Below are 23,516 nucleotides of genomic sequence, written 5' to 3'. Positions count from 1 at the left end.
AAGAGGAGAGGAACTCGTGGCCAAACGATCACCTCACATATAGACCTGTAGAACAATGTGATTTCCAGATGAGATGCATGGAAGTTTTCACGTATGGAGAACACTGTGCTCTGTCAGCTCAGTAGAATAAAAAGTGCCTCCTCATAATTACTAAATTCTTTATGTACCTGGAAAACTTCTTAGAAAGACAAATGATTGTTTTCACAAACAAGTCATTCTTCTGACATTCCTTAGAGCTGCACGATAAATTGATCCCTATGAATGAGGTTATGGTGTAACTGGTACATAGAGAATTTCAGGTTTTATTATACTGAGCAACTACTTTAATCCATGGAGTTGTTATAGTACCTCTGAGAGTAGCAAATTTCCCATGTTTGCTGTTTCTCCACACTTGCTGTGGCCATGCTATTTTTAAAGAGGGAGCCAGGCAACTTGTTTCATTTTTAATAGCCTTTGTGCATACAGTCATCTATGCACTTAGCAAATCTCTAATGCCTTGAGATGCCTTTGCATCTGGTATCCAAGCCACTCTCTTCCTTTGTACACCTCAGAACGACAGCTCTAGGAAGACATTACACTCTGTAGGCTTTGCTAAGCTTTAGGATGGCGGAGGGGAAAAAAACTCCAAATGGTTGACTACTCTTCCTAAGTAGGAACAAACTCCTAAGCCTGGCTTTTGCTCTTATCTCATTTAGTTTAGTTTCTCATTTAGCTCATTCGTAAAAAAGACTCAGCCTAAAGAATACCTAAATTTATCCATTATTACTTTTTAACTTCTACAGRAAAAATGAGGACAGAAAGGAGAACAAGACTAAGAAATGACAGTTCCTAAGCTGAAACTGCAGAGAAAGTCAATGCACTGATTTACACTGTTTAGTGCGGCTTCAGAACTTCCAGCAAATACACACCAATGCTGAATAGAAGTCCCACATCTGGCACCTTCAGTTATTGAACAGTCAAAAAATAATCTGCTTCCCYGCACAGAGCAAAGACACTACCCTCTGCCCCCCAGAGCTGTAGTTCACTGGCTCTTAATATATAACAGCACAAGTTTTATTTTGACCTCCTGCCATAACTAGGCTAGAAGTCCTTTGTCCTCAATGTTGGATCTAAGTTCACCTCACTGTATGACTTTGAAGCAGTCAGACATCTCTTAGTGTAGGTTACCTGTGTAATACATCCTTTCTGCAGCTCAGTATTTCTGTTTGTAATGGTTAGAATAAGTCAYTTGTGAGGAGATTCAAAGCAACTGTGGAAAGATCTTTGGGGAGATGATTAGCAGAAAGCCTTTACCTTGTGCATAGGAGCTCTAGCTGCTAAAACAAAGAGATGAGCTTTTCTGCCTCACAAAGCATGGGTAGGTGTGCAGTGGTAGGATAGTTCTACTTCTGTCATGTCTTGGTCACTGGGAACTTCAGGAAGACACTTTCCCTTCAGTATTTTCAAGGGAGAGTGCACTTTCTCTTCTCTCTCCAGACTTTTCTTGGAGTGAGAATATTTTAATTTTACACTGAATGGTTTGAGCATGTTAGTTAAGTTATGACACACCATCCACCCTGAAGCACATCTCTTACTATTTGCTAGGGAGCTGTCTCCATCTTGACTTTTGTTGTTGCCATTTGCTTTCCCTTACTAGCGCTTTCCGTTTTCATAAGAGGCTGGGTGTTTTGTCTCAGGTGGTGCTTTCATTGATGCTGTTTCATAAGGCAATATATGCTATTGTGTGCTGACACGGGACACACACTTGGTTAGAACTGAACAGAAATCCTTGCCTGATTTATGGACATAATGTAGAACTCTTTCTTTACAAATGCCCACCTATGACTGTCCTGACAAGCATCAGTGCCTCTTTGCAACAAGCAACTGCAATTTGCACCACAAAGTGGCAGTTGAAGAAGCAACCACTGTGAAAAAAACAAAGTTGTAATGTGATTAGCATATTCACAAGAGTGCACATGAAATAAGCATGTATGGTCTGTCTTCTACCTTCATGATCACTATTGAAACAGAGACCACCAATGGTTCATAGGAAGATGAAGATTTTGGCTGGTTCATATTTATCTGGATAGCTTTCCTAAGTTGTTCTTACTGTGTGAAACTCAATCAGCATATTCTTACCACTGATGAGGGTGGAAGATATTCCAAATACACTGGCAGATGGCCCATAGGTCTTTCAGATGTACCCACGTACTGATAAATGAGGAGCACTGACCAGGGCAGAACAAAGGGAGACAGCAGGGCAGAAAATGGGGGAAATGTTTGTTTGTATAGGGCAGAATGCCTTGCCTCCACTTCTAAAACATCTGCCTTTGACCAACCAACCCAACTGCCTGACTCATCTGCTTTAGTTGTACTCCTCACTCCCTAGATATCAGGGGCAGACCATATTGGCCAGATAGACAGAATAATCCTTTCTGCAGGCATGTGAGGGCTGTCTGCATTCTGCTGTGTTATTTCAGTAGCTGCTGCATGCCCTCCCATGTTTTTCTGTTGACATCCTGTATGGGGTCTGATCCTGCCTTCCTGTTTGGAAAAGCTTTGGCTCTGTCTAGTGCATTCACAGAAGCAGAAGGAGAGCAAGACTCTATATGTATGCATGACTGCCTCTTCTTTCCTTCTGTTTGTGAAATAATAGAGAAGTTATTCAAATGATTTCTGTAGCATTACTGCAGACACAAGAAGTTCTTCTGAAATGAGAAGAAATATACTGAGATGAAGTATAGAGCTAAAAGGAAATTATTGGAGACAATATGAGTTGAAAATGTAACTGACAGTAGAAAGATTTGTATAACTGGGCTTCTGTTCAAATTAATTCTGCATTGATGCCTGTGTAAATAGGTTTAGCAGCATGAAGACTGCTATTTCTTGATTCAAGTGCTTTTGATTTGTGATTTTCACTATTATTCACAGGTCTTTTCTTAACTTAAAAACGTCAGTCAGTGAATCTCAGCTTTATAAAAGTTCTTAGCATTCACAGTTGTGAAGAAAACCTTGAAAACAATGCATTCTCTGGTACTGAAAGGCCTATAAAAGAAACCTATTAACACAATTTCAGTATCTTTTTTTAGCCAATTTCATCACTTTTCCATATATGAGGTTGGCATTATTGCTCTTTAGTCACAGCGTGGGCACAGCATGAAGAGCAGTATTGCAAATTTTCTTAATGCACCTGCCCCATCTGTGTTCAGATACTGGAGTAGACATTCAGTTTCTCTATTTTAAGTGCTGATGAAAGGGCCAAAAATGCTAAGAAATTCTACTCATTGTTTAGGATAACTGTGAGTCAAAAGGATAGGACTGAAAGTTTCATTTGCTAGTGTCCTGGGCATTAGCAAGACTTAAGAAATAGACAGAAATACTGTAAGTAAGCAAGACAATAGAAGCAAAATTCGTTTTCTCCTTATATCATGCTATTGGCCATATCAATGAATTCAGATCTGCCAAAGCTGTTTTATCTATTTCATGTATCTCAGAACCCCAAGAACAGCATTTCGGTCATTCCACTACTACTCATGCCTCATTCCCAAGACAAAAACCTCTTTCCCATTAGGAAGCAGAGTGGTGATTGCTACACAGTGTTGGAAGCTACAATAAATTAACATGGGGAATGAGAAAAGAGGGTTTTTGGGGGAAACATACTCCTGGGAGTATCTTGTCTCTTTGATGTCTCTTTAAATATTTCTCCAGTACATATGAATAGTTGTCAGCTGAGTGGAACAGAGGAGGAGAGGCATTAGAAGCATGAGCTCTCACTTCTGAACTGACTGTACATTTAGAAGTAATGGGAAAGGAGAATTTTCTGACAGGGAGAAAATTCTGAAATAAAATTTGAAAAACACGTAGAAATGTATTTCTCACAGGAAAAAATAGGTGAATCAGGGGTCGGAACTGTTGCATAAATGAAAATAGCAATGGTTGGCCTGTTAAAATTGTTGCAGAGACCTTAGCAGTGAAGTGGCACATCTACACACTTATAATCACATGAACATACTGTACTGAATGATAATATAAGGAAAGTGCAGCACCTGTTCTTGGATCAATTTGTTTGCATAGAAGTCCATACGTGCCCAGAACAATCACACTGACTCTAGATTCTTAATAGAGGGCTCTAGGTTGACAGCTGAGATACCAGAGGTTCTATCTAGGGTCAACGGAAAGAAAGATGCTTCTTTAAAAGGTAATTCGGATCTGAGATGGGCAGAGTTGACCTTCTGAGGGGCTTGTCTTTGTTGACTAGACAAGACAAGCAGGCCACCAACCCAGGTAGCTTGTTAAAGCATTTGGAGTTGTGTGGGCTAAATCTAGCCTCTTCTTCACCCATTTAGAATAAAATGATAATAAAGATTTATTGACTAGATGATAGAAGACATCAGGACCGTAATAAATAAGCTGTGTGTATTTGTTAAAACAGCATGGAAAACAACTTATTGCCAACAAGAAAATCCCAAAGCAGGGGCTCAAATAATTGTTGAATCCTTTCAAGAGCTTAAGCATTGCGAAAGACAAATAAACCATTCAGCACCAAATCAAAAACAGCCCTTATTTTTCTCCTTTTAGTGCAATGCACTCATTTTCAGCAGAATAATTATAAAGTCTCATGAGATTCAGAAGAATGCACCTGTTCCGTCACCAGAAATATGATTGACACAAATTGAATACCACAAACAATAAGCTTTCTTTTGAATGTCATACAGTGGTCTATATTAAAGAAGAAGAAGAAGAAGAAGAAGGAGAAGGTAGAATAAAGAAAACTGACACCAGCAACTTCCCTATCTCCTTAGAAAGGTCCCAATAATTAACACCGTTTTGACTACACTTAGGATTCCTAATGAAAAAATGTTTATTAAGTAGTATTTGGATCTTCAGCTGGTGTCAGAAATAATGAAGTAGTTAAGAGATTTGACCTGAAGTGGTGAAAGCTAAGTATGGATTATTGGCAGATAAATTAAGCAATTAACTGCCTTGATTTCCATCATTCTGTATTATCACAATTGAGACTGTAGGCTATAAAGCATTCTTCATTTTACTGAGAACTTATTTTGTCAAGGGTTGAGCAGAGTTAGTACCACTGATGTTAATGGTCAAAGCCTAACCCTTTCACATAAGTCTGAATCCAGAATAAATGCTTTATTTCATTTGAATTACTCCAGGTGCATGTTGCTGTAAGTAAAAGCAAGTGTAGTCAACAGAGATGTGAACATATTCAACATTTCACAGAACAGAACACTTGAGGAGAACAAGTGGCTGTGTTTCTGTGTTGCAGATTCCTAAATTTACTAGAATTTTTAAACATCAATTAGGGGAAGAAAAAGACTGCAGCCTATAAAATGCATATTGAAAACTCTTAGATTTCAATTTTTATTTATATTTAGCATATGTTTTGCATGTTAAATGCCATTTGAATATAAAATCAATGTTTGGGCTATTTTCTATTTTCATTTCTATTTTTCCATATGATCTGAGATCACAAAAAGCGGGAAATGGGTAGGAACAGGAATCACATAGCAGATTTCCTCTTTCTGGCCAAAATATTAATTTTCTGTGTTATTTTACTCATACTATACTATACTATACCTTACATTCCCTTTATTGGGGCTCTAAGTGCCAGTGGCTTCTAAGAGAAACTTTGATTCCCAGTGGCCTGTGTGCTTTTAACACAGATTACAATTTCACATCTCTGAAAGGCATGCAAGAGGCACTAATAGAGATGCCTCAAGAGGCCCTAAATATTCCATATGGCCTGAAAAATAAAAGTAGTGCTTTAATGTGGGTATTCATTATCATGATATATACCACAGGAAAACGTGTTGGTAATGATTTAGGAAACACTAGCTGCTAGAAAATTGGTCTTGTCTTTATGCAAAAAGTACTGTGTGCACATAGTATGGTGTTCATACAATTAAGAATTACCAAATGCTTTCAAAAATCCTCACCACAAATAAGTATTTGGTGCATTTATCTGTCCTTGTAATATTACACCAGTTATGGATATATGTAGAGATATAACATTGTCTTCTAAGAAAGAACAGTGTAACAGGTCTTGTTTATATATAATGAAAAGGATGACAGTGACCCCAGGATTAACACCACAACAAGACTGTAAATGAAGCAAAATTGAAATCTTATTTTAAAACTTTAATGATTTAATATATCATCCACATTTGGCTCAGTTAATCTACAAGGTACATCTAATTTTTCCATGTCATTTTCTTAGTAGCTTTATAGTTATCCCAAGTATTTCACTGAGGCTTAAAATCCTAAGTGACTTAATGTTGGGTTATCATATTTGTCTGCAATTTCATGGACAGAAATACGTATACATTTCAGAAAATGCCAGACCTGATGCACAGACATTTGGGATTTGTGTACACTAAATCCAGCACATTAGTGAGGCATCAAAATGACTGTACTGCAGAGCRAATCCCAGGCTTGTTTTATTTGTGGTGTGCAGAAAAATCTTAATTCAAAAAACAGGGTTCACTTGGGCATTCCAGATGAAGTATAATCTCAGGTAATCTTTCAAAATCCTCAACTTTAACCTAGACAAAAATGAATGTCTAAGTAAGCATGGACTTACAGTATTGCTAAAGCCAGGCTTTCAAAAGTACACAGGCAGAGAAATATTCAGAAATGTACGCCTATGGTTTTTAAGAAGTACTGACTGAGCCAGCATATTCCTCAGGGCTGAGATCATTAGTAGTTCAAATATTTAGAAAGCAAGAGATTAATGTGCAAGAGTATAGCACCTTATGGAGTCTAAAGATGGCAACAACAACATGAAGAATCTATTTTAGGGAGCAGCAGAAGCTGACCCTTCCCCACCTGCTTGATGATGACCAAAGATTCTTTGGGTGTCTTATGTTCTGAATGATAAGCACATTAGTGCTCTGCCTAGCAGCTTGCTAATCCTAGCTGTCTTTGGTATATTAGCTGATAAATACTTGCTTTGTCCTTTTGATTTGTATATATTCTGCCTGAGAGATTCTTTGGGCATGGCAAAAGGTGCCTGAAGAAGATGACTCTCAGAGAATGATAATAACAGTGCATAAAATGCTGAAGAAGTTCTAAGAAAAAATATTTTTGAGAATCAACTTTTTCCATATTTCTGAATGTATTCTTATTGGTAAAAATTTTAAAATATTAATGACCTCTGTGAGAATAATTAAGCTGCATTTTATGCATTTTATTTAAGTTGGTCTGACTTAAAATCACATTTGAAGTGTGCTAAGCATCTTCTCCTTCTGTGAGAGATTTCTGTGACCTCTGTGAGATTTGTAGGTGGGTCAAAACTTCAGAAAACAAGACCAGCTATATATTACTGCTGAAGCAAAGCTGTAAAAGCTTGAACATAAAACAGACATATATTTTCAAATGTTCCCTTTCTGCACTGGGAGTTTGTGTTCCTGACATTTCACCAAGTTAATTCATTCTAAAYGTAACTTAGAACATTGTTAGTGTTATATCTGAAATGTGAGCTTATTTTCTCAACTTGAAATGGAAGGCTGCATCTTCCCGTAATTCTCCATAGCTAAACTGAATTTTTCAGAATATCTACCTACAAAGGAAGATAGTCAATACGAAGGATGTTAGTGAAAAAAAAGCCAGAACTTTTCTGTGAAATTGCCTTTTAAACACAGAGTTTCAGTTACTCAAACTATTTCATCATAATGTAAACAAATACATATATATAAATTAGCTTTCAATGTGATACCAAACTTGAACAAAAATTTTATCATTTTATAGTATTTAAGTCCACAGTGAGATAAATGCATCTTCTGTGCCATAATTCTATACCACTAACAGCCTTTGTGCACAAAGAAATGAAAGTCATAGCAAAATTTTAATTCCTGATTCCAAGGTTGTTACGGAATATATTATCAACACACATGTAAGAAAGGATAAATGATTCTGTCATGTGTGTTGTAGTTTTGATTTCATGTAAATATATAACGTGTGCAGGTGTGAGGTTTTTGTGTGTGTGTGTGTATATATATGTATATACACACGCATATATATAAGGACAGACGCACATAAGTAATTTTGTAAGTAAGTATATTGATGTGTGCTGTGTATTCTTTTCTGTCTGGCTGAAATGACAAATGATCACAATCTTAAAGCTGTTATTCTTATTCAAGATGGGGAGAAAAATAAATTTATTTTCTGGAGAAAGTAAGTACCAAGATTTTCCTTGGTAGACAAGGATCAGGTTAGGAAATGCTTAAAGAGACTGGACATACACAAGTCCATGGCATCTGGCTTTATGCACCTATGAGTGCTGAGGGAGCAGAATGGTGTCATTGCAAGGCCACTCTCAATCACCTTTGAGAGTTCTTGGTGACTGGGACAAGTGCCTGAGGACTGGAAGAGAGCAAACATCACTCCAGTCTGAAAAAAGGGCAAGAAGGAGGATGCAGGGAACTACAGGCTGGTCAGCCCTGACCTTAGACCTGGAAAGGTGATGGAGCAACTAATCCTGGTCACCATTTCCAGGCATGTGAAGGATAAGAAGGTGATCAGGAGCGGTCAGCTTGGATTCACTAAGGAGAAATCACATTTAACCAACCTGATTGCCTTCTATGATGGAATGACTGGTTGGGATGAGAGGAGAGAAGTGAATGTTGTCTACTTTGACTTCAGCAAGGCTTTTGACACTATCTCCCCTTACAACCTCATAGGCAAGCTGATGAAGTATGGGCTAGATGAGCAGACCTTAAGGTGGCTTGAAAGCTGACTGAATGGCTGAACTCAAAGGGTTGTGATCAGTTTTACAAACTCTAGTTGGAGGCTGATCATTACAGGTGTCCCCCAGGGGTCAATACTGGGCCCAGTACTGTTCAACTTGTTCATTATGATCTACACAATAGGGCAAAGTGCACCCTCAGCAAGTTTGCTGAATCTGAGAGAAGTGGCTGATACATCAGAAGGCTGTGCTACCATTCTGAAGGACCTCAACAGGCAGGAGAAATGGGCAGAGAGGAACCTCGTGAAGTTCAACAAATGCAAGTGCAGAGTCCTGCACCTAGGGAGGAATAACCCTATGCATCGCTACAGGTTGGAGGCTGACCTGCTGGAAAGCAGCTCCGTGGAAAATGACCTGGGGGGTCTTGGTGAACAGCAAGTTGAACATGGGCCAGTAACACGCCCTTGCAGCAAAGGTAGCCAAAGATGTGCTGGGATGCATTAGGCAGAGAGTTGCCAGCAGGTTGAGGGAAGTGATCCTTCCCCTCTGCTCAGCAGCGGTGGTGCCACATCTGGAGTGCTGTGTCCAGTTCTAGGCTCCACCATTCAAGAGGGATGTGGATTTACTGCATCGAGTGCTGCAAAGGGCTACTAAGATGATAAAGGGACTGGAGCCCCTGTCGTATGAGGAAAAGCTGAGAGTTGGGACTGTTTAACCCAGGGGAGAGGAGTAAGAAGAGGCTCATGTGCGATCTTATCAATGTGTATAAATATCTGAGGCAGGAGAGTGTAAAGAAGACGAGGCCAGACTCTTTTCAGTGGTGCCTATTGACAGGGCAAGAGGTAATGGACACAAGCTGAAACACAGGAAGTTCCATATGAATATAAGGAAGAACTTTATTGTGAGATTGACAGAGCAGTGGAACAGGTTGCCAGAGAGGTTGTGGAGCCTCCTTCTCTGGAGATATTCAAAATCTACCTGGACATGATCCTGTCTAACATGCTCTAGGTGAACCTGCTTGAGCAGGGAAGTTGGGCTAGGTGATCTCCAGTGGTCCCTTCCAACCACAACCATTCTGTGATTCTATGTGATGCTGTGACAGAGTCCTGGTTCACAGGTTCCAGTGAAATTATTTTTTCTCTAAGTTGTACAGAAGTATGAGGAGGGTTGTTAAATATCCTGCCAGTCTAGGATTAGATTCTGCGTGAATATTCATACTCAATGCTATTGACACATATAAGCACCCCAGTGTGCTCAGCATCTCTTGCATTAGTAAGAGGATACATAGTGAAGTGTTCAAAAATCTTCAGCAATATGTTAACTCCAATAGGCACTGAACTGTGCCCATTAAAAGGTGTCTGGTTATTGTATTTCAAAAGCAATTTTTGATAACAACATAAATAAGACTTTTATAGCTTTGTATTAATAAGAGAATAAGATTTTTCTATTTCAGATCCATCTTTTAGCACATTTAAGATAGAGATATAAGAAATTATACTGCAAACACTTTTATACAATCATGAAACAATGCAGAAAAAAGGAATTCTTTAGCAAAAAACACTGCTGATTCATCCTTTTTAACACAATCATTGCATATACATGTCAGCTGATTTGGAGTCTGTACAAATCATAAATAGTTCTGCTTAAATTGATGTATTTACACTACGGTAAACCTGCTTTGAGATCAGAATGCCTTTGTTTCCAGCAGGCACAGATAGAATAATCAGTTGCACCTTCTGGAAACAGATCTTGCAAACAAAAATACTTTTGTCTTCCATTTCATAAGGTGACAAAGACATATTTCATGGTTACTGAGGGCATTATTGGTTCTTTGTTGTGAAAGGAACAGACCTATCTGAATGAAGGGGACTTTTTTTTCTTCAGCAGAATAATTGACTTGAGGCTATATGAAAGTATGTCTTTTGCAAAGGAAAAAAAGTTCTGGAATAATACAATTTCACATTTTCATGAAAACCCCACAGTCATGAGTGAGAGCACTTCTTCATTTATCTATCTTTTCCTCTTATTAGGTGCACTGCTTAAACAGACATTCTCTAAAGAAAGTAGGACAGAAATTGAAAGTCAAATATAAAGAAAACAGAAATACAATGCCCACTGTCACAGCATTACTTCCCTTGCTCTTAATGCTTAAGGAGTAATAGCATCTAGGAACATGGAAAAGATAACTGTGCATGAAGAAGAGATTGTGCCATTTATAAGTAGTTCACACTGACGTCAATTCAGGGCATTTTATTGTTTCTATCACTGTTTATACTGCCATAGCAGGTAGGAGACACTGTTACAGATCAAGACTTCATTATCCTAAATGCTAGGCCCCCAAAAACTTCTAAGACACTATGCAACCATGGGAGACAGATGATGAAGTGCAAGGAAACACTCATGCASAGTTGGTCTTCATGTTTATGTATTGGTCTGTATTTCTCAGTAGCCTAGCCTTCGTGAAGCATGCTTGGAGATAAAGCAAAGGACAGATTCCAGAAAGGAACTGAAGTGGAGCAATGAATTACAATGACTAAGTGGTGTTGCTCTCACATGTGACGGGAGAAAGCATTAAAGTATGTTTGAAAAAAAATCTGAAAGGTGTGAGGAGGAGTCTGGCATTAGAGGTTAACTTTTTGATATTCAGTAAGAGGATAGATAGGAGATATGCTTTGAAAGGCCTTGAAAATGAAGACAAGTAGCTTTTTTGGATTCAATAGAGAATAAAGATTCAGCAAAAAGATGTAAATAGGCGAGTAATATAGTGAAAACAATAAGCTAGGAAAATGATCTTTTCAATAATGCTTGGAATAGATACAAGATAGTCAAGATTATGTGTCAGGTTCAGTAAGGAAGGTGTGATTGTGATCAAATATGTGATGAGAATTGCCTGTGTGAGCATTTTATATGTTTGGATGGACAGGACAGCTGGTATCATGAAGCTATTTTGCAAAAGGCATCTCCACAGGAATATCATGCCTTCATCTTGCCCAAGAGCTGGTTACAATGCAAATAGGGGATAAGTGTAGTAAGCTACAGCCATCAGGAAAATGCAAACAAGAACTGAGGGTATTGAGGATGGCATGGACCATGGATCAAAAACATTCAGGAGAACAATATCTGAAATTGCTGGAAAGGTATACTGTCATGTAATGATGGACTAATTTGATTGGTGGCCTGAACTGACATCTGTCTATCATCCTTGTGATAGAGACTGTGTGTATATGTGTGTGGGGGACACATTAACTTTTTTATGTGAATGTCTGAGACAACATAGAGTTCCTGAGTTGGAGCTGTTGTGTGTTGGAGCTAAGCTGCTTCTCAAGAGCTTGACACTGAAACCGGTAGGAAGGAGTGTTGCATTTTCTCTGGGCTGTACTCACTGGAGTGGTTATAGAATCCGATTTCAACAAATGTAATGTGTGTGTGAATGGATGTGAGAGTGAGTGAAAATCTTTACCTGACAGTCTATCCCTCTCTTAATAAACTGAGTTTAGCAGTGTCATGTCATTGTTATTGTGTTCCTTTTGCCCCTCTAACAGTAAGACTAACATGTAGTTTGGAATCGAGCACCTAGAAAGAGACCTGAGTTGAATGCAATGCCTATCCCAAAGATTTGTGAGATGGGAGGAATCAAGGATTGAGGAAAGAGGAAGCAGAAGAGGCTTGAGAGAAAGAGTAAGATAACTCCAAGACTGAGAAGATAGCTAGACATCTATATCTAAATTTCAGAGACAGAGAGATAAATTTTAGTTCAGAGACACTGTGAATCACCTGTGAATCATCATGAAAAAGATGGTCATTTATTTCTTACTGTGGAGGAGGACATTAAAAAGATATAAATGAAGAGTGAGTGCTCTGCAATCCATGGACTGGATCCATTTCTTAATGCCCCTTCTTTTGTGGGCCTTTAAACATGGGACAGAACATGCTGATTCCAGATGAATTGCTCTTGAAGCTCTCTGCCTCTACGCTGTTTTCTGAGGATCTTATATCCCTTCATATGATTGAAATTTAGTAATTATGACTAAAATTTGGACATACTTGTTTGTGTGATAGATACATGCTAGTTGTGTGAAGGGGAATTCTTGAACAGGTGATGGGGACATGTCATGCTGTGTAATCAGAGATGCACACTGTCAGAGGACTAAAATACAGTCATTCCCTTTTACATGACCAGGTGTTTACCTATCACACGTTGTAGAAAAGCATCTGTTTTGAACAGATGTACCTCCAGTCAATCATACAAAACCCTTCAAAGCCTCTCTGAGAGGTTTTCTGGCCCATCCTGACTTTCTATTACTAGAGAAGGAAAAGATATGGGAGCTAAGGACAAGATCCTTGCAAATGCCCAACAGAAAATCAGGGCAGGAGGGAAGCATTTTGGGAGGGACACAGAAAAACAATCATTAGGGCTGAAGCAAAAGGAAAAATTTCCAGAAAAAAATGGTAYGCACGGTGCCATTTGAATCACTTGGCCTCCTTGGTTAATGATCAATGAAATAGTGTGCTCAGCACACAGTATGCTGAATGAGTCAGATGGAATTTACCAAACTTAACATTGATTAAACATTTGTGAGATAGTACTGGATCTGGTAAAAACAAATTTCAATGAGGAATTTGAAGCAAGATTTAGTACACTTCCTCTTGTTAACTAACTGAACAAATGTCCTGTGCTTTTCTGATGCTCATGTTCTTCCTTCATTCATGGTTGGTTGGAGTGGATCATGTGACTAAAACTACATAGTACATCTTCTTATTCCATGACTGAGTAATCTACCTTATGCAGTCAAAAACTATGAAACATTGTTTTTCTTCTCCTTTGCATACAAAGAAATTGAGTTTTGCACAAGATCTTGACAGCTGTTGCAAAATACATATGTATATATATATATATATATATATATATTATTTCTTTATACAAGCTGTAAAAGGTGAATTAATTCACTCTCCTGGCAGACCTACCTGTTTCCTGATATTTCTGACAGCAAATTGAAGGAAATTATATATTTCTACTGCTGCTGCTTCTATGGTAGTTAGCAGCTTCTATGGAAGTCGATGTTGACTATCTTTCTGTAACTTTCCTTACTTCCTTTCCCCATTCCCTCCCCCATTCTTCTTTCTTTCCTCCCTCCCTTCCTTCCTTCCTTTCTTTCCTTCTTTGCTTTTCTTTTCCCATCTTCACAAAATACCTTCAATATGATCTTCATCATCCTGTAAATTTCTAAAACATATTCTATTTCATGACTAAATGTATTATCTTTCACAACAGGCCTTTTCACCTGAGGGTGACCTGAAAGGTCCTGTTTGCCAGTTTCTGACAGAAATGTCAGAGATCAAGATAGAATTACCCAGAACTGAAAAAGGTTTATCTGAAATTTTAGAGTCTGCAACATACTTCCTTGCCCCCCCCAAAATGTTCATTTTTTGTTTTTTTCTGTCTAAAAAACATTCTTGAGTCTCAGATTCATTCTTTCACATGCTAAGCCTGCTTCAGGCTTGCAGGGGATCTAGTGATTTATAGCAAATCAAGAAGAACCAAAAAGGTAATGTGCTGCTATCTCAGACTAGTCATCCATTCATATAAGGGATGATGATTACTATCTTTTTATAAAGATCAGAGTGGCAATGGACAGAACATTCCTGACAATTGCCGAGCACCTGAGTACACCTTGCTAACTGTAAATTCAGCTACCCCTGATTATATTTAGAACACTGCGGCTCCTAAGGAGGCAACTATATCAAGACGTGGCTGAGACTATTCTCATTTGATTTCCTTCTGAATCATGTGGCTCAGCTGTATAGCTATGCAAGATACAAACTGTGATTGTGATTAAGAACCAGCATTACTTCTGCTGTCTCTCTCTTTCTAGGGAAAATAAATAAACAAAAAGTGCTTAATCCAAAATATCATTTTGATATAGATTTCGATTTTCACTATTATTGTTTTTAAAAGTACTTATAGTAGATTTCATTTTTTAATCATGTAAGAAAAATCATTGACTTGTACAGGAATAAGTACAATATGCCAGATACACAGCTGAGCTCAGTCAAAAGGATTTCTGTAGAATAAACTGGATGACACTACCTGGCCATATGCATTTAATCAGGCATCCTTCTGCTATGAAGTTCTTTCAGTTAAAAAATAATAATTTTCATTTTACACACCTTATTTTCACAGAAATTTTAATAAAAAGGAGGTAAGAATGGTACTAATACAATAGCCATTTACCCGAGAAGATGACATGCAAAAAGAGATTACTGAGTGCTGAGGTTGTTCAGTTTGTGGAAAAGAGACTAAAGGACGATCCATTATCAGTGTAAAACTCCTCAAAGGATAGTTACAAGGACAACCGAGTTAAGCTCTTCTTGGTAGCAGCAAACGGGATAACACCAGGCAAAGATCATTGCTAGGAGCTTGAGTGATTCAGATGGGACATTAGGAAAAACTTTTTCATTGAAAGGACAGCAAAGTACTTGAAGAAGTTGCCTAGAGAGGCAGTGGAAACTTTGTCTTTGGAGGTTTTCAAGACTTGGCTAGAAAAAGCCATGACCAGCATGTTCTAATGTTGGTGATTATTCTACCTGAGTGGCAAGTTGCATGAGGTGATCTCCAGATATCCTTTTTAACCAACACTTCTGTAATTTTGCAGTGATCGCTATTTATAAAGTGGAGTTACTTTAAAGTGAGGAGAAACTCAGTGGAGTTACTCCTGATACATCTCAATGTAATTGAGTTTAGAATCAAATAAAACATACACATCCCATCCTGCAAGTAATATAATGTCTATTATAGGGCACAGTGATGAGGTATATGGACCCTAGACAGAACTAGTTCAGAAAGTGTTAACAGAAGGGTTAATACTTCCCTATGTGTGACTATTTGTGACTGAGAAACAGGAAGGTAGTAGCTGATCTTCATCCCCAAATAGTGATCAAGCCTCAGGGCATACAGATGAACTGTACCAGGATGGATATGATAAACAAGTAGGGTAGAAGCAGCAGGTCCATGTACTAGAAACTAAAGCAGATGGCAGGCTCTCCTGTCTTCCCTTCTAAGTGGGAAATCAAGGTCTGCAACAGAAATAAGTTTAAACTCATGGAATAGTGATGGAAGACCTTGTCTTGATTATACATTCCTCTGGGCTCTGAGACTAGATTTGAGCTTTCTGTTGCTATTAGAAAGAATGAAACATAAGCTAAGGGCAGAAAAGGGCAAGAGAGACAGAAGAACTGCTAGGCCATATATGGTTCAAGCGTGTACTGTAGTCACTGGTGGAACACTTAGATACCATTCCTTGAAGAATACCACTGTTTTCCAAGTAGTATATGTTTACTTTCATGACACTGTTATAATGGAGGGAAATGCTACTATCTCTTTTAAAAAAGGGAGTGGGAATTGTGACAGAATGATTCAGATACACCTGGAACCTGGACAGGACAAGGAGAGCACTAGGCACTTAAGTGTATGGTCCAGACCTGGACAGCATGCTAAGTTTGAAGCCTCCAACACCAGTATGATGAAGAGCTTGCCATTAGGAAAAGCCGAGGAGCACAGTGCTATAAAATAATCTCTTAATAAACACGTCTTCACAGTCCCTCTCCCAAATTTTGGTATATCATCCAATCTTAGAAAAGCTATCACAGGGAACTCCTTTCCTCTCAATAAAGCTAGAAAAGATGGTGATGCTCCTACCTATATAATAGTTCACTCCAGAAAGAAAGGCCCATGATAAATACAGTCCTCAACATAACAAAGCTTCTAAGAGCATGTCTTAACTGCAGGACAGGATATTGTAAGTAAGGGAGAAAAGTATTCTTACCTTTTTTATTGTGTTGCTGTCTAAAATTTTAGCTAAGTATTTTATTCTCTCCATAGTTTCTATGTAAGGAAATGTTGTTACTGAAATTTTCTCTTCATTTTGGAAACTGAAGACTTAAGACCTTATTTATGACCATCTAACATGTCAGATTGAGAACATAAAGAAAAATTATCTTTCATTTTTGCACTTAACAGAATTTTCAGAAAAAGCGAATAAAGATGTAAATATCTGCTTGAATCTATGTTATTTTCAGTCCTGGAATCTAAATCTGCAAATTGTTGATGCAGTTAAACCAAAATAGATCAATTTTATATTCCAGATTTTCAGACTAATTTTACATTTTATATATATGCAGATTATGGAGAAGACAGAATTTCAGATTTTTTTTTAATACAGAGTTTTTTCACATAATTTTTTTTTCACAACTGGGGTCTGAAAAAGCTAATGTAAAAGAAATAAAACTATCACCCTCCATCATGATACCCTTCTTAAATCTCAGTTTAGAGCTGAAATATTGAACTGAAATACTGTGAGAGGTGCCCATCCTCCTACAGTTACTGGGAAGTGGGAAAGTTGCAACAGCTAGGCAATAACATGCTGAGGGATTCCTTGGAGCCAGTTAGTGCCTGTTTACAAACAAACGAAAAAGCCAGGCATGGCTGCGATTAGTCAGTGATTGTTCCATTCTTGCATGGTGAGGACATCTCTGTAGCCCCCCTCAAGTCACCCACTTAGTGGAGAATCTCATCTTTGCTTCCTTGAGATGCGTGCATCTTGTCTATTTTGCTTAGGGCTTATTCCCAAAGAGGAAAAAAAAATAAGGAAAGGACAGTTCCATCCTACCCCCAAAGTCTAGCTCAAAGTAAAGCTGTCATTAAAGCTAGTGAGCAGGACAGCAGGCAGCAGGGTGCTTTGTGAAATCAGAGGCAAGAGCAATTGCTTTCACTACTCATCCCTGCTGGCTGCAGATCAGGTGATCTATCAATGGACTGAACTTTGTTGCAGACTCAGAAAGACTGAGGCAAAATGTTATGAACAACTTAGGCTCAGTGCTTTTTCACCTTTCTGCATTTCCCTCTGCTCCCTCTGTCTCACCCACGACCTCTTCAGGCACAAGCCTTTATTTTTCGCAATCAGGCTGGGTGGGAAGGCCTGGAAAGGCAGGTGAGTCACACTTGTTAACCCCACTTGATCTGCGCGAGCAGATAGAACAATCAAAAAGATGGCCGCCTACAGAATTTCTTGCATTCTTCTTTGAAGAAATTAGTGCTTTTCAAAAAGAGAGGCTGTACAAAGAATTATTATGACAAGCTCTGTGCAGACTGCTCACTAGTTCCTCTGACTCTTAAAGCATAGTCTTCCCTGGAGCTCTCTTTTAGCAGAGGCTGCATTACCACAATGCCACAATATAACCTGGTCCATGATGCCATGAAGATGAACCATAACCATAAAAAAAAATCAGTCTAGTAGAGTAGGTGGATGATCCAAGCTGAGATACTTATCTGGGGACTTGTGCTCTGAGTGATTGCTGTTATTTTTCATTTAAGCATAAGCATTTTTGCGTCTTCTTTATGTTGTTAATGTAAACCATAAGTTTCTTCCACAACAGAGCCAAAAGAATATTGTAGGACAATGTCTTGAATTTTTAGTATTAAATTTGAGTAAGGAATGGAATGCATTGAACTACACTGAGAAAATCTTCTGCTGAGCTAAATTTATGTTTTGCACAGCTGAAGTGGGTAGGAGAAGATGGCTCAGAGTCATATTTCTGTTTCCCCACTCCTGAATTGACTAGAAACTAAAACAGCCCCCATGACTACATGAGAACTGCCGTGTTACTAGCCTAAGTAGCATAGGCTACTTAGTTCTGTAAGGAGCATTGCACAGGATCTGCATAGTGAAGTGCTATGCACCCTTCTTTGACTCAGAGCTGACTCTATTGCACTTGGAGATTTGATTATGCACACGGTGACATCATTCTTCACAGACATGATGGGTCAGCTTCCTGACTGCTTTGTCCATAGTGCAAAACATCTAAGGGTTGGGCCACAGCTCTGGTCTCTATAGCTCAGCTATACTACTTGCATTTAAACAGCTACCACAACCTCTTGCTGTTTAAAGATAGAAGATGCTGGCATGTGGAATACCACTCAATGAGGTTAAAGGACATGTCATAAGCCACTTCTTCAGCTGGCTATCTGGCACCATGCCAGATATGTCATGACTTCCACTAGCCTGAGAAGCACATCAGAGCTACTTCTCTCTTGGGAAAAAACACGCATTCAGCGTTGTTCATTCATACACAGTGTTCTTAGGAACTTAATAACACTAAGCAGTAGTCTCCTACATCGCCTTTTACTAAGACATTCCAGAATTCTACAGTATGGATGGAAAGCTCCGATACAGGGAGATTAAATGACATGCCTAAGATCATCCATTGGCAGAACTGGGAACACAACTTAAAAGTTATGTTAAACAGGAGCTCATGATTTCAACATATTTTATCACCTGTTCTCCCATCAGTAGTGGTACAGCAGTCAGGACACTGTAATTATTTCCCCATTTCCAATGACAATGCAATTACTTTCACAGACTTGAATTCCATGAGGAGATTACATTCATTTGTATGTGGAAGAATACAGTTCCGCTATTAAATACCAATACCCAAAACATTCAAAAGGAAAATGGACGTTTTTTCTATCTAGAGAAGAATGCTTATATAATAGGACATTCAGGTAGGATTCTGGATGGAAATCTAAGTTTATTTCACTACCATTCATAAATTGTCTAATTTCTCCATTTTCAGTTGTGTAACAGACATCCTTTCTTTCTACAGATATTGCAAAATCTTCAGTACAAGACTTGCCCTTTGTTACATCATTGTGAAATTGCATTGTACAAAAAGAGCGCATTTTCAGATCCTAGAATCTACGCTTTTCCCATATGGAAATGGTGATTTCCAGTAGAGACTAACCTGTTACATGCATATGTCTGTTCAATGTGTATATAAACTGTGGAGTTTTGTGCTATTCCCTTCACCTTGTTCCCAAACCACATTCACGTACACTTCCACTTCCGAAATCTCACTTCTTTCAATTTGTTTCCCATGACTGATATCASGCCTATTACTAATATGGCCTGCCTATATACTCACAACATTAAAAATAAGAAAAAAACCCTCAGAAAATAAAATCCCCAGCAGATCAGCTCTATGAAGTTTGGGGAAATACATATGTTCTCCAAAATAAACCCACAATTTTTTACTTTATTTTCTGTCTGAATGTCTGATTACTCCCAGAGGACTTGATGCTGAATTTATTATTTATGTAGATAACCCTGTTTTATGTAGACAAGGCTTCTTTCATGACTAAAAGGCTTCTTTCATGACTAAAGATACAAATAATTAATTTTATATTTTGAGGAGACAAGCTACAGCTTTTGTTCCAATAGAACTCCTCTTGAAGTTAATGGGATGATCTGGAGGAATGAAGATTTTCAGAATCTTTTTCTTTCTCACTGAGCACACTTCTAAGAAGGGTATGAAACCATTCTTGCAAGGCTGACATTAGTGGGACTTCTAAGGAATTCAGGGACTCTAAACAGAAAAATACTTATGACTTAATTCCCCTTGAGTTTACTTTTTCCACAAAGCATTATTCTCAGGCTGCTAAAAACACACAAAAAAAAGAACACTGAAACTTAGGGTCATGACTGAAATGCTGGCAGACATTCACTATATGCTTGCTGAATAAAATTACAAAGCCATTCTGAGCCTGTTTCAAAACACAACAGCACTAGTGGCTAGATTTTCATTCACTCAATGAGGCTTTGGATCAAAATATAAGACTATGTGTGTATTGATAATATAAATGTCTTTACAATCTGAGAGCATGGAAGCACGCTCCTGCAGTTTCCCTGCTAACATTAAGTATCCTCCTTGACTGGGAACTAATGCCAGTGAATGATTGCTTTCCTTTTTATTTGTATCCTTGTTTGTAGGATACAGTAAGTATTGTCTAATAGTGTCTTTGGTTTTCCTTTGTCTGTAATTGTGCTACCTTTTCTTTAAGCTTTTTGGCTAATAACCTCACACTAATAAAACTAATAAATAGGCTAATAAAACTTCTGATACAGGATCTATATTCTCTGTCTTAATATATTTTTTGTGAACTGTCCCACTATTGAAACAGAATGTGCACCATATTTGACCTTGAAAAACTTGGTTAATGCTCTTTGTGCTGGATTTCAACAATTTGATAGACTTCTACTGTGAAGCTGTAACATACTTAATTTTCTCATTTGGAACTTGAAATCAATCTGAGTAAGATCCAGAAGGTTTTGCAATGATTTGGCAATAGAGAATTTTGACCATTTGTTAAATGTTTTAGTGGTTCATCTGTCTATGTAGTTGACATTTTTCAAATCATCCCTATCACCATGGCACCAATGTACTTTAGAAATTTAATAAGTATCAGATCATGTGTATTAGTGAAACCCCATTAGTGAACCAAGTTTACACCATTCCCTAATTTCCTCCTACACAGTCCTCACTATGATAAATCCAAAAGTGAGATGCTTTACTTCACATTCCTTGTGTCACACGACATTTGCTAACTTCAGGAGAAAGTTAGAGAAATACAGATCTGACGGTCAAATTGGTATCATATGATTTTGCTAAATATAGATGCTTCAAAGGTTTTGGCATATTTTCTCTGGTACATTTCTAATTATTCAGACTAAATCTCTTAGTAGAAAAACAGAGTTTAATAACAATTAGCTGAAAATTAATAAACCAGAAAACATTGTCAGGTGTTATGAGCACATCAGCTCTGCCTTTCTAAATGTAGAAGCACAGCAGAAGATGCCTAATCTGCAATATTTTCATCCTCATTTTGTCAATCTGTCACTGATGAATACTCTAAGGAGAAGCTGCACAGCATTTGCATATCCTCCTGACTGGTATACAGCCTTGGAATGAAACTAATGTTATAAGAAAGCCTTCTCTGTAAAAGCATATTTCAATGTGTACAGCACTGCACAAACAGAAAGACAAATGGATTTAAATGATACATACAAATATTGAGTTGAAATGGAAGAGGAAAATTTAAAGAGTTCCTCTCACCTGTTCCCTTGTTGCTATCTAAGGACAATTTCCATTGAAGGAGGGCTTTGAAAACAACTGTCTATGCTTCTACATTTCTACTTACAATGCTGTCTGGGATTCTGGGACCCTTAATGCAATACGTGCTGTCAGTACTATGACAGTTTACAGATGTGCAGGCTGACTCCTTGCTATTTATAGATGCCTCTTCCGCAGACAGTACATGAGGGGGTTGTAATGCGGTAACAGGCACATTCTTTGATTTATTGCTTATATTACATTAATTCTGCTCTATGCGTGGCATGGCAAAGGAGGCATACTTATGAAGGTCAAGTATGTCTTCCTTTGCAGAGAAAGTAGTACTAGGAGGTGAAATGTGGGAAATGCAGGCTGTCCACTGTGAGGACTATGTGGCAGGAAGATTTATTTGGCAGTACATTGGAGGAAGGAAGAATGGAACAGTCGAGTGCTCAATTACACTGGAGTGCTATTTCTGTTCTTTAGTACCTCTGCAGAGCAACTAGGGAGGGTGGACAGTGTCACTTATGCATATGAGCTGTTGAAGCTGGTTGGTGGTCGATGTCCTTGGGAGTCTGTACATGGCCATGCTGCATATCGAGTAACCATATGTTAAATGTTCAGGCAGAATGCTAGGCACAGTCTATTAATAGAAACAGGGAGTTTGGCATGCACTTATGCTTTTGCCTGGCTCCCTCTCATACACTCCCAGAGGCTGGGACTGCATCATGCCTCCTTCCACATTCCCAGTGCCAAGAGGCTTTGCATGCTGCCCTGTCCCTTGAGAAGCCTCGGAGAAGTCAAGGCAGCCCCAGGAAAGGGATCGAGAGCTGCTCAGCCCACTGCTGCTGAGATGGGAAAGACTGAGGGAACTGAAGGTAATGGAAGGGAGGAATTATGAAGCTTCTGTCTTCTTTGCAGCAAACCGGAGAGCTCTCAAGACACACTCTCAGTCCTAATGCAATGCAAAGCACTTCTCTGCACTGCTCGGGACAGACAGGCGCAAGAGAGAAAGTTCCTGTGCCCCTCCCCGGCCTTAGGCAGCTCCGCTTTCTGATCTCCAGGGTGCTGCAGAGATACAGCTTCTCCGCAACTCCCTCAAACGGTCCTGACAAAAAGCCTCCAAGCCTTTCCTCCAGCCGAAAAACACTGGGAGCTGGCCAAGGTACTGCAGAAATAGACCCTTCTCACTCTCTCAGCCCCTCAAAATAACCGTCCCCCTTTCTTACCGCCTGCACCACCATCACACTCAGACCCCTGTACACCACACAGAGCATCACCTCTACCCCCCACTGCGATGGCCCACCCAGAGCTTCCCGGGGAACCGAGAGAGCAGAGGGTCCACCGGGTGCAAAGTTTTCTCTCAGGAAGTAAAGGGTGGGGGGGGAGGAAAGAGGGAGTCCGTAAGGGAGGCACATGCAGAAAATCACGGTAGCACCAGAGGCAGGGGAAAGCGTAAGGAGCAGGGAAAGTTTATCGGCAGTTACTGCAGCTTCTGCTAAGGGATCTGTGCCTCGGGCTCGGGAAGCTGGGATGCAGCGCTCTGCTCACGTCCTTACCTCGATGCTCTCGGCAGCGTTCTCCGCCATTTTCCTCCTCAGGAGCAGGCAGCGGGAGGAGTGTTTCATTCCCATAAGAGCTAGTCAAGGGACGGGGGCTTCAGGGTTGGTGTTCTGTTTTGTATTGTGTTTTCAAAAATCTCCAAAAGGAGAGAAAAAAATTGAAGGAAAACAGCAATTAAATCAGTCTGCTCTGTCCTTTTTGCTTTGTCCACAGGAATGTTTGCGTCCTCCTGGCACCCAGCGTTCCTTAGGCACTTTCGAGTTCTCCTCTTTCCCTCTCTCCTCCACCTCCAGAAAGCTTTCAGGACGGGTAGAGAGGCGGCACACGCTCT

At 39.1% G+C, this 23,516-nt stretch overlaps 1 protein-coding gene across 1 annotated transcript in view; it reads right to left on the bottom strand.

Annotated features, from left to right (window-relative positions):
• PRMT8 (protein arginine methyltransferase 8) overlaps positions 1-23,256 on the bottom strand; it is a 69,656-nt gene extending 46,400 nt beyond the window's left edge. Inside the window, exon 1 of the mRNA XM_085298795.1 lies at positions 23,182-23,256. Coding sequence (XP_085154921.1) covers positions 23,182-23,256 — 75 coding nt within the window. The remainder of the gene's footprint in view (positions 1-23,181) is intronic.
• Between the last annotated feature and the right edge of the window lie 260 nt (positions 23,257-23,516).

This window comes from Rhea americana, unplaced genomic scaffold (genome assembly GCF_003343005.1).
Source record: "Rhea americana isolate MKP2758 unplaced genomic scaffold, rheAme1 scaffold_142, whole genome shotgun sequence".
Taxonomy (NCBI): Eukaryota; Metazoa; Chordata; class Aves; order Rheiformes; family Rheidae; genus Rhea; species Rhea americana.
The sequence above is the reverse complement of the archived record's forward strand: the minus strand, read 5'-3'. Positions and strand labels throughout refer to the sequence as shown.